The sequence below is a fragment of the Aplidium turbinatum genome, chromosome 4 (assembly GCF_918807975.1).
Source record: "Aplidium turbinatum chromosome 4, kaAplTurb1.1, whole genome shotgun sequence".
In the NCBI taxonomy this organism is placed as follows: domain Eukaryota; kingdom Metazoa; phylum Chordata; class Ascidiacea; order Aplousobranchia; family Polyclinidae; genus Aplidium; species Aplidium turbinatum.
This window is the reverse complement of record NC_137475.1, coordinates 5,780,971-5,794,991: the sequence shown is the minus strand read 5'-3', so window position 1 is coordinate 5,794,991 and position 14,021 is coordinate 5,780,971. Positions and strand designations below refer to the sequence as shown.

General features: G+C 39.5%; 1 protein-coding gene across 1 annotated transcript; it reads left to right on the top strand.

Moving 5' to 3' along the window:
* Positions 1-1,311: 1,311 nt before the first annotated feature.
* Positions 1,312-12,810, top strand: LOC145769498 (uncharacterized). The gene is made up of 7 exons (XM_082581146.1): positions 1,312-1,402; positions 1,948-2,066; positions 2,437-2,555; positions 3,229-3,277; positions 9,805-9,912; positions 11,104-11,271; positions 11,726-12,810. Exons 1-7 carry the CDS (start codon positions 1,330-1,332, stop codon positions 11,825-11,827), a joined length of 738 nt encoding a protein of 245 aa, XP_082437272.1. The 5' UTR covers positions 1,312-1,329; the 3' UTR covers positions 11,828-12,810.
* The last annotated feature ends 1,211 nt before the right edge of the window (positions 12,811-14,021 follow it).

Genomic DNA, 14,021 nt, shown 5'->3' with positions numbered 1-14,021 from the left:
GTTTTCGTCGTAAAATTGGAGGTTTTATTAATAAACAGAAACCCCGTAACAAAAACAGAAACCCGGCCACAAAACCAGAACCCAGTTATAAAACCCTAATCCCGGTCGAAAAACAGAATCCTCGTCCCTAAAATAGAAAATCAGGTCGCAAAAACAGAAGATTCAGCCACAAAACTAGAGATTTCGGATCGACTTCCAGCTTAGGTCTTCAAACATTTGAAATCCTCCGAGTCAAGGTGCGTTTTTTAGGATGCCGATGGAACTATAATCGGAACAGTATTTTTCCGTCTTTTTCGCCCCTCCAGATATACTTAATCTGAATATTTTCTTTCGAAATAGATAATTTGTAAACTCCAGACCTCCCTTTCAACGTTACTGGTCATACTCAGGCTCGGATTTAGGGGGAGGAAGAGGGTGCAGGTACCCCGGGCCCCCCGACTTTTGAAAGGCCCCCTTAGGTGGATTTGTGTTATTATTATTTTTCTTTCAGCCTTTGAAGTTTCTGCAAAATGCTGTGCAGTGCAAAAATTTTTTTGCACGGGGCCCCCCATCTAAAAGTGCCCCGGGCCCCCCCATCAGCTAAATCCGGCCCTGGTCATACTTCATACGTGGAAGTGCATTTGCAAATTGCAGTTCTCATAAGTTTCGGCTAAATAATAAAAGTAATTTGCGTTCTTCTGGTGACTATTTACTAGGTTACCTCCTGATGTTAAAGATGATAACTAGCTTTTGTATTTCCGACGTTTCGTCAGTCAGCACGACTGACTTTATCAAGGTGGCTAAAACAGGTTAACACAACCTGTTCAGCAACGATGGCACAACACAAAAACGTACTGATAAAATGAATAAAGTAAGCAGCAAGAATCAGAATTAAAACACGCAACAGAAAATATTCTTGCTGCTTACTTTATTCATTTTATCAGTACGTTTTTGTGTTGTGCCATCGTTGCTGAACAGGTTGTGTTAACCTGTTTTAGCCACCTTGATAAAGTCAGTCGTGCTGACTGACGAAACGTCGGAAATACAAAAGCTAGTTATCATCTTTAACATCAGGAGGTAACCTAGTAAATAGTCACCAGAAGAACGCAAATTACTTTTATTATAAAATGCCTGGTGAACAGTCTCTCTCTGTTTTTTCGGCTAAATGTTCTCATAATTTAAATTTGTTAGTTAAAAACATGGTACATATGTTACATCTGTATTTAGAATTTTCCTTATTTTGCGATTCTCTCTCTTGCAAGTTGATTTTTTCTCGGCATTGTGGTTTGGCTACAGACCAACGCAAAGCTCAAGGGAAAAGTTGGTTGCAAGTTCATTGATACAAAAGCTATGCTGCTACAATATTTGTTATTGAACAGACAAAAAGGATTCGTAACTGCAAAATATTTTGCTGAACTAGAAAGTGAGTCATTTCCAGCTGTGGATAACAGACAGACTGTAAAAATTGCAACGTAGTTGTTAAGCAACGTTGTTTAATGCAAAAACAGCTGACTAGCTTGTCCACAGATCTTCGCAGCATCTTATTTTTGTTGTTGTTTTCTGAAGTGTTTGCAAAACAGTGGAAGGTCGTAGGGGTTTCTTGTTTGAAATTGCTGTGTTTGCTGAAGCAGCACAAAACACGTAATAGGGTCAAGTTTTCCGTGAGAAAACTGCTATACCACCTGGTCCAAGCTGTTTAAATTAAGAATTTCGAGAATTTTTTTTAATTGAAAAAGATCGCAGCGAACGTTTTTTAAACGTATGCACTTGATTAAGCTTTCCAATTCTTTTCGGAAGCAAGCGGCTTGACATTTCACAAATGCGCGAATACGTCATACGGTTTCCGGAAAATTGAAGAAAATCTCTCTAAAGTTATTTTAGCCGAAAATCAAGCGGCAGAAATGTTAAATCTTTTGCTGCTGGAACCAAAGCCTTGACTCGCCATGACAAGAACAAATGTTGTTGCAGTTCTAACGTTATTGGTCGTTGTAGCATCCCGAGCACAGATTCGAATTAGGAATAGAATTCCAGGCTACTGCAGGCCAAGTTTGGAAATGATCATAAGAGGCCAAAGAAGAGTTGTCGCAGTGAGTAAGATGCAAAAATCAACAATTGGCTAGCCGCTAGTTTATGTCCTGTTTAAATCTAGGCTATGTACGCTACACGCCTGTAGTATGTGGATAATGTGTTTAAATATGGTTTCAAATTGACTTACTATTTAAGAATTTATAATTTTTGTGATAGGCTGCTTAGGCTACTATAAGTCATGAAGTTTCTAACAGAACAATAATATTCAAGTCTCGTCTTGCAGCATCTTGTTGTATTGTTGCTTGTACGTTTCAGAAGAACAAAGTTAGGTTTTAAGCTTAAATGCCTTGTAAACATCTAAACTTTTAGATTCATTATACTGTATTCAACAGCCAAAGTACGAAAAGATTGAAGTTTTGCTTTATCCAGGTCGGGCGCATAGTGAAACCCAATCCCTGCGTGGACTGTATGTGCAAGCCTTCTGGAAGGTTCGAATGCTGCCTAAGCAAGAAAAACGCTGGAAAAGTTTTCTTATATCCTGGATCTTTGTAAGTTTCTTTTGCATTAGTATAAGTTTGAGAACATTTATATATTTAATTTTCAATAAGATTTTTCTTGTTTATAAAGACCACAGAGCATTGGCGGGGGTTAAGTTGTTTCCTCATCTACCATACGTACCTTCTTAGGCAAAGTAGATAGCAATAAACCAACCTCAAACTTGCTATTTTGCAATGATAAAGTGAGAAAATTTGTATGAAAAGCGGCCTACTTTATTTCCACTACAAACTACTTCGGTAATTTATATGCAGGAAATAAAATGGGAACGCGACACCACAACCTGTTACAAAAAAGTTAATTGCAGTTTAATGATGTTTGTGCAAAGGTAGCACACGTTCTTTTACATTGAAATGTTATGTAAGTTTATGGCAGTTTTAGAGTAGTCAGATGCACAAAACAGTTTATTCTTTTTTTAATCATTCAAAGGGGTTGTCCTGTGTTTGCAACTTTCAGGCTAAACGATAGCGTTGAAACAATGCAAAATGGCGACGCTACACACTGCACAGTTGTCAAATGTCAATAAGGTGCCCCAGACAGCAAATTAGTCATTTAATACATTGATCCAACGTCTGCAGACGGCAGCTTGAGTCAACGTAACACTAAGAAAGATTTTCCTGTCCAAACACTCTTTGTAGTTTTCACCAAGACTTTCTTGTGTTTCAGGTGCACTAGATGCAAATGTGCTGAATTGCCTTATAAAAGACAATTCACGGTGAGTTACATAATTTAAAGAATTACATGCCAATTACGTATTTTTGCGTTAGGCTGAGATGTTTGAGTGATTGTATTCAACTCTTAGAATTTTGTATTATATTTGCGTTTTGGTCAGTGACCATAGTAGCCTAGGTTATTACCTGGTAGGCCTACATATTTTGCGTTTTGCTAGGTGACCATAAACTACTTGACGCATCTTTTCACTTTTTGACACAAAAAAGAGCATAATCGTTACGGTTTTTAATGTTCATTGGCCTGAGCCGACCTGGAGTCGAACCATTGCCTACCAACAGGGCCTCCAAGAGCCCTGCCAGGCCCCGGTGCAGATGTTGCTGCCGGGCCCCTTAGCGCGACATGTCGCGTGACATCTCACGAATCACAAGCAACATTTGCGGTGCGCGTTCTTACAAAGGATAAATTAGGTTAAAGTATTAACACTCCATTATTTCACAAACAATGCACTATTGTAAATATAACTTTAAATTCAAAGATACACACTAGTTATACACAAAGACAAAATGCTGTAAAATGCTAAAACACTACATAGTGTAAATATAGCCTCAATAGCGTTGTCACATATGGAATTCTGCCCTAATTTGAGGATAAGTTTATAGCTGTTGAAAACAAAAACTTGTATTTTGGAAATCTTTTTAGTCTTGAGCAAAGATCAAAACCCTAACCTTTCCTAACTTTAATCCTCACTCTGGCAACACCTGATTGTAACCATGGCAACAAGTGGGTAAAATCATAGATATCTTACATTTAGATATGCAACTCAGTGGTGCGTAACAATGTTTGAAGGCTAACAGCGTAGCTATGGCTGTATGCATTGACTTCAAACTTGGCAAAGCAAAACAACTTTATTTTTAATATATTTTTTTGGTTTTTATTTAAATAAAACTTTCTTCGTTTTCAAGTTGACGCATAGATTGCTTGTGATGACGTCACATTCTCGTTCCGCATGGACTGCTTTATGGAGATTCTGGCGATTGAAAACAAATCACAGTCACAGAGGGTACCTTTAAATACCCATTGTCAGGCATTGTAGGCATTGTCGGGCATTGTCGGCTTTTTGGGGGGTTGTGGAGCATTTTCAGGGGTTGTCGAACATTTTCAGGGGTTTCAGGTATTGTAGAGTAGGCTAACTACTTTCAGGCATTGTTGGGAATTTCTAGGCATTGTGTAGGATTTCCAGGCATTGTCGATCATTATCAGTGGTTGACAGGCTTGTGAGGCATTGTCGAACATTTTCAGGCATTATCGAACATATTCAGGGGTTGTCGAGCATTTTCAGGGGTTGTCAGGCATTGTAGAGTAGCTACTTTCAGGCATTATTGGGAATTTCCAGGCATTGTCTAGGATTTCCAGGCATTGTCGATCAATATCAGTGTTTGACCGGTTTGGTAGTCATTATGGAACATTTTCAAGCATTTTCGAACATTTTCAGGGATTGTCGAGGATTTTCAGGGGTTGTCAGGCATTGTAGAGTAGCTACTTTCGGGCATTCTTGGGAATTTCTAGGCATTATCTAGGATTTCCAGGCATTGTCGATCAATATCAGTGTTTGACAGGTTTGGTAGTCATTATGGAACATTTTCAGGCATTGTCGAGCATTTTCAGGGGTTGTCAGGCATTGTAGAGTAGCTACTTTCAGACATTTGTTGGGTATTCCAGGCATTGTCTAGAATTTCCAGGCATTGTCGATCGATATCAGTGTTTGACAGGTTTGGTAGTCATTATGGAACATTTTCAGGGATTGTTGAGCATTTTCAGGGGTTTTCAGGCATTGTAGAGTAGCTACTTTCGGGCATTGTTGGGAATTTCCAGGCATTGTCTAAGATTTCCAGGCATTGTTGATCATTATTAGTGGTTGACGGGTTTGTCAGGCATTGTCGAACATTTTCAGGGGTTGTCTAGCATTTTCAGGGGTAGTCAGGCATTCTAGATTAAGCTACTTTTAGGCATTGTTGGGCATTTCCTACCATTGTCTAGGATTTCCAGGCATTGTCGATCATTATTGGTTTTTGACACGTTTGTCAGGCATTGTCGAACATTTTCATGCATTTTTATTCCCAGCTCTGCATGCGCAGCAGAATGATCCCTTTCTATTTTGCGTAGGTTGTAAACGTATTTACGGTATACACAAACACAGCAGCGTTTAAATGACCTGAAATCTGAATCCACCCCGGGCAGCACATTCCCTAGCTACGCCACTGCCGACAATGCCTGCCAGAAAGAATCTAAAGTACTTTACAATGCCTGAGAACCCCTGACCAGTGATGGGCATTATCGGCGATAACTTATCGGCGATAATTATCGGCGATAAATTTTTATCGCTTATCGCTATCGCTTAACTATTTTTTCAGTTATCGTTTATCGTTATCGCCAAAGGCAATATTTGATTATCGCCGATAATTAATCGCCGATAAATTTTATTTTGGATCAACACACAACTGGAAAGACCATGAAAAGTAATATTTTTACTAGCCACCTAGTTAATGATACTAAAATTAAAACCAGTTCATCTTCAGTGCCTGAAGTGTGTGTGCACAGGTCGTTGTCAGGGGAGGGGGCACGCCCCCCTGCAGCGACGGCCCTGACAACACAATAATTTTTAGAGTTGCAAATTGCAATGCAATGAAATGCATGCAACAAGTCTCTTGTTGTTTTGCTGCAATCGGCAATCGCGAGTGAATTTTACAATTAAAATGTAAGCGCACGGGCGGTACAGATTCCTTTGAAGCAAAGCGAAAGAAATTGGCAAGTGGTTTGTGAAAGTGTCGCAATACGAGGCCGCTTTTACATCGGAAACATGATCTTTCGCGCCACCTCACGATCAACTATTTTATTCTTGTGTTTTCTTTTTTCGTTGGAAGTGTTAGTTTTTAGTAATTGTCGTAAAAAAATAAAATCTCTCTCGTCAAAACATGAAACTTACTGTTTTAAGCGCATTAAATCTTTAGATGAGTAGATTAACTAAAATTGTAAGAACTTGCCTTGAGACGTGCGGTTACGTCACAAACTCAGTTTAAAAGACAAAATTCATACACAATAACAACACAAGATCGGTTATAGACTGTAAGATCGATTTTTTTCTAGCTTGGTGATATAACTTTAATCCAAAAATAATAATCAAATGCGTAAGTGCCATTTAACTTAAAAAGTTAACCCATTTGTGCCGAAAGTGAAAGTACTTAAAAAAAATTTCGGAAAATTTAAATATTGCATAATTATGACCTAAAAAACATATCACAAATTATTTTTGTCCTAATTGTGTTTGTACTTTTTGAGAAAAAAGCCGTCTTATATATAATACGCTAGGCAAATCCGTTATCAAATTTCACAAGTTTCTTGTGCGTAATGCTTAAGCGTTATTAGTATTACATTTTACTTTTGTTTGTCGTATCCAGGCTTACACCCGGTGGTTGAAGATTTAGATTTAGGGGACGAGAAGGCAAGGAAGCCAATCTTCGTGTCCACCTTCAGGCATGCCTTCAAGTGTCCTGCCACAGACACAGCCGCATGCTCTTGAGTGGTGTCGAACCGGCGCCCTTTCGATTTCCGTTCCAGTGTTCTCACCACTCGGCTATGCAGCAAAAAAAAACAAAACAAACATTTTACTTATCGCTCAAAGTGATAAATGGGAAATGTCTTGTTCATGTTTTGTCATGTCAATATTGTCATCGAGCATTTTATTGAAATGAAAGTTCAAAAAATATGAAGATGAAAATTAGCAAAGTAACACAACATCACTGAAACAAGTCATTGCGAAATATGATATTGCTTGAAGCATTTGACATGCAGACCGACATCATATTTTTTGCATCTTGTAGTAGTTTTTGCATGACAATAGGCGCATCGAGTTGCGTGGTAAAATTATGCTAAATACAGTATTACCTTTTTCATTTACCTATGCGACATAGCCTACCTCAATCAATTATTTTTATTCCCACTAATACAGTGCCTATATTGTAATTCTTATGTCAACAACTCAGCGTTCTGCGATTGCTTTAATGATGGTGTTCACAAAGAAAACAAAAAAAATTATCTGAAATTATCAGTAAATTACGATAATTATGTTATTGTTCTAAAACAAACACGACTAATTTGACAAGCTTGATGGATTTCACAGTAGGCCTATGCACATTTTTACTACCAATAACGCTTAAGATTACTGATAAATTTTCAAGCATTTTGCGTTTTTTGGAATTTTTTAAATTATTGCTGACTTTGCTGTAAACAGCCCTTTAAAGCAGAAAGCAAAATACAAAGTTTGGAATTTTTTATGGTATTTTCATTTGATTTATTTATTTTGCCTACTGCACGTAAGCGGCAGTGTAACTCAATTGATAAAAGCATCCAACTGGTATCTGAAGGTATAATTATGAGTACGGCGGTTACCTCAGTGGTTTGATTCTGGATCAAGAGGTTGAAGATTCGATACCTACTGCCGCTGTTGCGATTCTATTCATGCATAACTAACAAAAAGTTTAGTCCCTTTACACTACAGTATATTATGTTCGATTTTTCGTCATGTTGATGAAAACAGTTCGTGCTGCATGGGATGGGGCAGCGCTAATCAAGAAAAAAAAATTATCGTTATCGGACATTATCGGCGATAATTTATCGTTTATCGTTATCGCTTAACTTTTTTTTGATTTATCGTTTATCGTTATCGCTTTAGGCATTTTTCGTTTATCGATTATCGTTATCGCTTAACTGAAAAATGAGTTATCGCGCCCAACACTGCCCCTGACACCTAAAAATGTTCGACAATGCTTGAAAATTTCCGACAATGCCTAACAACAAGCCTGTCAACCATTGATAAGTAGGTAAAGACCTTTTTTGGAGCTGTAGTTCCAGGACAAGCTGAAGTTTTATTCAATTAATCTACTGAGTGTTACCAAAATGAAAGTTTACTGCTGGCTACCGAAAGCTGTGCTATAGCATTTGGTAGCCTAGTTATGGTGTGTACCAAACATTAAAATTGTCTTGGTTTGGCGGTTTGATCCGTGATGCTAATGAAGCTGTCTTAGCAGGAGGGAAGATGCCCCCTGCCCTCAAATTTTCTCTGGATGGGGGGCAATGGTGCCCTTTTAAGGTCATGTAAGCTACTGCAAATTTTGCAATATAGGCTAACAACTTCTGCTATTTGCTTTTAGCCAAATTATAGGGCCTATAGCCTAGAGTAGGCCCACACAAATTATCCCGTGGACACATTTTATACTTTGCAGCAGATTGTGATGCTATGAATGTGAAATTTACCTTTCGTTTCTTGTTCAAGCTATTGCAATTATTCATCTGTCTCACATTTCGACTTTCATGGCTATAATAGCGGGAAAACGAACGAGTTGCCCAGCATTATCGCTACCGTATATCTCACCCTAAAATTGTTCCGGCGCCCCTCTATCTCAGGTTTGTAAACTGCCTACAACAAGCTTTAATGAGTCACTGGAAATAAGCTTAAATGATAGTTCCAACAATCATGAAACAGAAGTTGCATAACCTACGTGAAGAAAGATTATTGTCTTGATTTTTCATAGTAGGCTATTCTGTGAAAACTTGAAATATACGCCAAACAAAATATTCCAAAGGAGCTCAAAAGCCACCACTCGCCAAGCCCAAACCGTACAATAATAGCCTACCATAGATACGCTAACCAAGCTGGCAACCTTGATTGTTGATTGTGTCCATAAAGTCAGTCGAGCGTGACGATAATTCCACGATTGCTGAGTTGCATATCTATATGTAAGATATCTATGGTAAAATCAGCCATTTCGAAAATAAAAATTGTAATATTATCCGACATGGCTGACATAGCATTGCATATTATGTGTGCATACAGCTTTACATTAACATATAATACCATTTCTGACCTTGAAATCTGCAGAGCCTAGGGGAGCAAACTTAGGATGAATGCACTGCTATTGTTCATGACATTAAGAAATACCAACTTCATATAAGAAATACCAACTTCAAAATATAAAAAACATTTTATGCAAAATTGACCTTAACACACAAATTTAAACATTTTATCGGCCTCCTGAACGCAAAAAAAATGAAAATTTTGTTGTTCTAAAAAAGGGCATATCCATGAGGGGGCCCAATCAAAATACAAAACTAATATCAAAAACAATATTTTATGCAAAGTCGACCTGAGCACGCAAATCTAAACATTTTGTCGGCCTCCCCCTAAACTCAAAAAAATGAAAATTCTGTAATTTAAAAAAAGGCATAGCCTAGGCTACCCATAAAGAGGCCCCATTCGACATACGGAACTAATACAAAAACAATATTTTATGCAAAATTGTTGAAATCAATCTTTTTATCGCGTGAATTTAGACATTTTGTCGGGCCCCTTTGTACTCACCGGGCCCCGGTGCAATGCACCGGTTGTCCCCCCCCTCTTGTGCGCCCTGCCTACCAAACTAAAAGCAAAGGTTCTAACCGTTCCGCCAATAAACTGATACAGTTCAACAACCTATCTAGCAAAGCGGCAGTGGTAATTGGTAATTTGTTTTCCAGCTGCCTGACTCTTTTCTGGAACAGCATTGTTTTCGGGGAAATAACCTAATGACGTGCGAGACCAGCCTGTGTGTTCACCCTCTGGTAGCCGACCCCAATTGTATTCAGGTAAAGATTGCTGCACAACTTACTAGTTTATCTAATAACAAAAGGTTAACGCGAATAAACAGAAGCTGTTAAATTTACAAACGGTCAAAAATTTTAGAAACACAAACTCAAACACATTCAAAAAAAGCTGCATGTCTTTGGGTGGGATAGCTTGCAATCCCAGACAACAAAATCCGCAATCTTTACATTGATTCAACGTCTGACGGTCTGAAGACGTTGAATTATTGTTAAAGATCACAGGTTTTGTTGTCTGGGATAAATAGTGACTTCAACAGCTTAAACGCTTGGTCACAGCGGAAAACCATAATATCTTCGTGGGAAAGTTGTAACATAAAATTCCCGAATCCTTTCGTCTGTATGCGATGACACCGAAAAAATACTCTTCTGAAAACGTCTTTTCACGAATTGTATTTCAAGAAAAATAGCCACAGTCTGTCGAAAAGGGAGCGCAACGCGGTAAGCACTAAAACTTGTCACCACAATACAGATTACTGAGGATAAAAGACGGAAATTTTGTCTAGGTGGTAAGCACAAGCAAAACAGTTTTAATATTCGACCAACCTTTCTAACGACAATTCCAAAATGACAAAACTGACTTGAGATATTTCAAATGCACGTAACCAGCTTCTGTGACGTAACAGTGATAAACATAGTGAAGCAATTCCCACAGGTGTTGAAAAGGAATGTGCAATGTTCTACAGGTGTTACGAAGGATTGTGCAATCTCTGCTCATATTTTAGTAATATTCCGTGACGTAAGACGCCAGGTTAAGTAGACCTTAACGGTTTTATGTGACGTTTGAATTGGGGAACGATTGTCCGTAACAATGCTCTACATTTCAGCTCAATTTTAAAAAGCAAAAACGACACTAATGTAGCCTAAACTAGGCTAAACAACAACTTGCTGGTTTTGTTGCACCAAGGGCGATTCTAGCAAGGAAGAGGAGAGATTTTAAAGCACGGAGATGTGTAGGTCCGCATTAATTTATTCTTACAAATACAGGGCGATCTGCTCCCTAACTGCCCTCTTCTGGACCCGCCACATGTTATACAGTTGTATTGATAAAAAATTTCACTCGTCATGTTTAAAGGTAGTCTTTAAAATTAAAAATTCCATCTGCATTGAAGATTTAACAAACCAGCACAACACCAACAAATAGGCTACAAAACCACCAACCAATTTTGTTTGCAGGTGAGATCGGAACGAAACGAATGCTGCGACCAATGCGTACGTTCAGGTTGTTTCGTCATGATGAATGAAACTATGCTACAAGTAGAAAATAACCAGCTTGCCATCGACAACATTGTGAGGGAAGGAATTGAAATGATAAAGATGAATTTTGGAGATTCTATTCAAACGGTAAGGAAATCATTCTTAATGTAAGCTTAATGCACCTTCTCATCATTATTATCCAAATGCGGTAATGTTCCACTCATGGGGCTGGCCGAATACAGCAAAAATGAGACGTTTACGTGCTAATAGAGACGTTTTCGTCCGCCCCGTCAACTCAGCGGTTACGCGCCCGGCTCAAGATCACGCGGCGCTGGTTCGACTCTCGGGGTGTGCGCTTGAGCAACGCATTTCAGGACTGCTCTCCATTCGCCCGCACCTAATGAATAGAATGATTCCCCGGCAACAACACCTAAACAATCGGAAACTTCACTTTGCCCATCTCGGTAACCGGCCCTGCATCAAGAGCATCTACATGTATGCGAAACTACCAGGAATAACCTATCAAGGCTTTGTCAGTCCGATGATAAAGATTCAAAACCAACCAACCAACCTAATACTAAATTAGCTCTTTGCTTTGCAGGGACTAAATGGATGTATACAGGGAACATGTCAAAGGCCGGATTTTATGTTTTCTGGTGGATTTGTAGTAGACAACTCAACATGCAAAAACACAGCCATGTAGTTTTTCCCCAGACTCACGGAGTAGCCTACGATTTCGGTACGGATGTGTTGCCCGACCAAGAGAATAGCTGTGCAATAATTGAGAAACATTTAACGATGCTTCGTGGCCGATCCGGTTGGCTTCAATAATGCCTTCAGTGACGAAACATCAAAATGCCAAATGAACCTTGCAAAATGCTCTCAATACGCTGAACTTTTACTTAGCGTAGCTACAGCTTAGTTAAACTTTTGAACCCTGAACATTTTTTGAGCAAAGTTTTGAGAGCAACTTTTATCATAGAATCTAAAACCTGTGAAAAAGTTGTGTTTTGATCAGTAGGCTAGGCTATACACTGAATTTTTTGTAACTTCTACGCTTCGCTGACCCTTAATTCTATTTTAAGCTAAAGTAGCCTAATCCTAATCACAAGCAAGATGGAGTAGGCTATGTCACAGGAGCGACCACAAAAAAATAGCGATCATGTTTTGAGGCTGGATCACGCAGGTTGCTGTAGAAACACAGATGGCTTTGAATCTTTATCCTGGGACTGACAAAGCCTTGATAGGTTATTCCTGGTAGTTTCGCATACCGGTACTTGTAGAGGCTTTTGACGTAGGCCGGTTACCGAGATTGACAGAATAAAATTTCCGATTGTTGAAATGTTGGTACGGGGAAACTATTCCATCCACTAGTTGCCGCTGAACGTAGAGCAGTCCTAAAATGCGTTGCTCAAGCGCACCCCTGGAGCCGAACCAGCTTCGCGTGATCTTGAGTCGGGTGCTCAACCACTGAGCTAACGGGGCTGACCTTGGTCAGGCTTTAGAAATGCATGCATCCATAAACTCGTTAAATCACATTGACTAACTGTTCAATAACGTATGATCTTGTTTAGTCATGACGTTGGTTGTGATGCCTTTGGCCTACAATCATTGTCAGCTACTTTGACGTCATCCATGAAATCATATTACTGTGCAAGAAAACCGCATATCATAATAATTGAAAAACCTGCTACGATCTTGTTTGCTTGCATTCTCAGTTGTTATAAAAGCAGCTTGCCAAGGAAGTTCTTGAACATTCCGTAAAAGTATGCAAATAAGTCAGTAGCAGATCGAGGCGCTTTGCTATGTGGGTGCTGTTATTTCAAAACAATTAAGGGAACGTTCAAATATTATGTAACACCTTTTTTTCGAATTTTTGACCCCCCATGTAACGCCAACGTAACGCTTTTTCAACCTCCCCCATGTCAGGGCCGGATTTAGCTGATGGGGGGCCCGGGGCACTTTTAGATCGGGGGGCCCCCGTGCAAAAAATTTTTTTCAAGCCTACGGCGCGAAAAACCATCTCTACGTCTACAGTAGCATCAGTCCAGTGCTGCACAGCATTTTGCAGAAACTTTAAAGACCAAAAGGAAAAAAATAACACAAAATCACATTTTTTTCCACATAGGGGGCCTTTCAAAAGTCGGGGGGCCCGGGGCAACTGCCCCTTCTGCCCCCCCCTAAATCCGGGCCTGCCCCATGTAACGCTTTTTCACTACGAATTCAGCACAAAAAACTACCGTACCATTCCGTACTCGAAAACGTTACGTAACGTTTTGCTTGAACCCCCTCCCCCCCCCGATGTGACGCTAACGCTTTGCATAACCTCCCCTCCCCCTCGAAGGAGTTACGTAATATTTGAACGTTCCCTAAGAAAACAAATTATTTTATGGCACAGCATTTTCAGGAACATCTTCCCAACTGAACTATAGCTTCTTTCAGACTGTTTCTTTGTCTCCTTTTTCTTGTGATGCTTACTTGGGATCAGGGCCGGTAATTAAGGATAATTTGGGCCTCAAATCAAGCCGTTTCTAAGAAAATCGCACAATATCCAAAGCATACCAGTAGCTTCTTCAAGTTCTCGGGGCCCCTAAAATCATCGCGGCCCGGGATCACATGTACCCCCTTGTCACAGCTACTGCTTGGAACAAAGCTGTTGAGGCCCAACAAAGTTTCTAGATACTGATGAGAGTATCGACCCGACACCGACCGACAATACGCACTAAGTCTGGGCAAGACATTCGATGACATGTTCAAAATGGGCACAAAGATTGGATTCATTGCATTCCTGTCTACTTAGTCAAATCCCAAACAGCAAAATCTGTCATTTTACATTGATTCAACGTTTGTAGACGTTGAATTTTGCTGTCTGAGACCTTTGACGACCACGCAAAGGC

Coding starts and splice junctions, on each gene's coding strand:
- LOC145769498 (XM_082581146.1), top strand. CDS start 1,330: ATGCTGCTACAATATTTGTTATTGAACAGACAAAAAGGATTCGTAACT. Junction 2,067..2,436: donor GCCAAAGAAGAGTTGTCGCA/GTGAGTAAGATG, acceptor TGCTTTATCCAG/GTCGGGCGCATAGTGAAACC. Junction 2,556..3,228: donor TTCTTATATCCTGGATCTTT/GTAAGTTTCTTT, acceptor CTTGTGTTTCAG/GTGCACTAGATGCAAATGTG.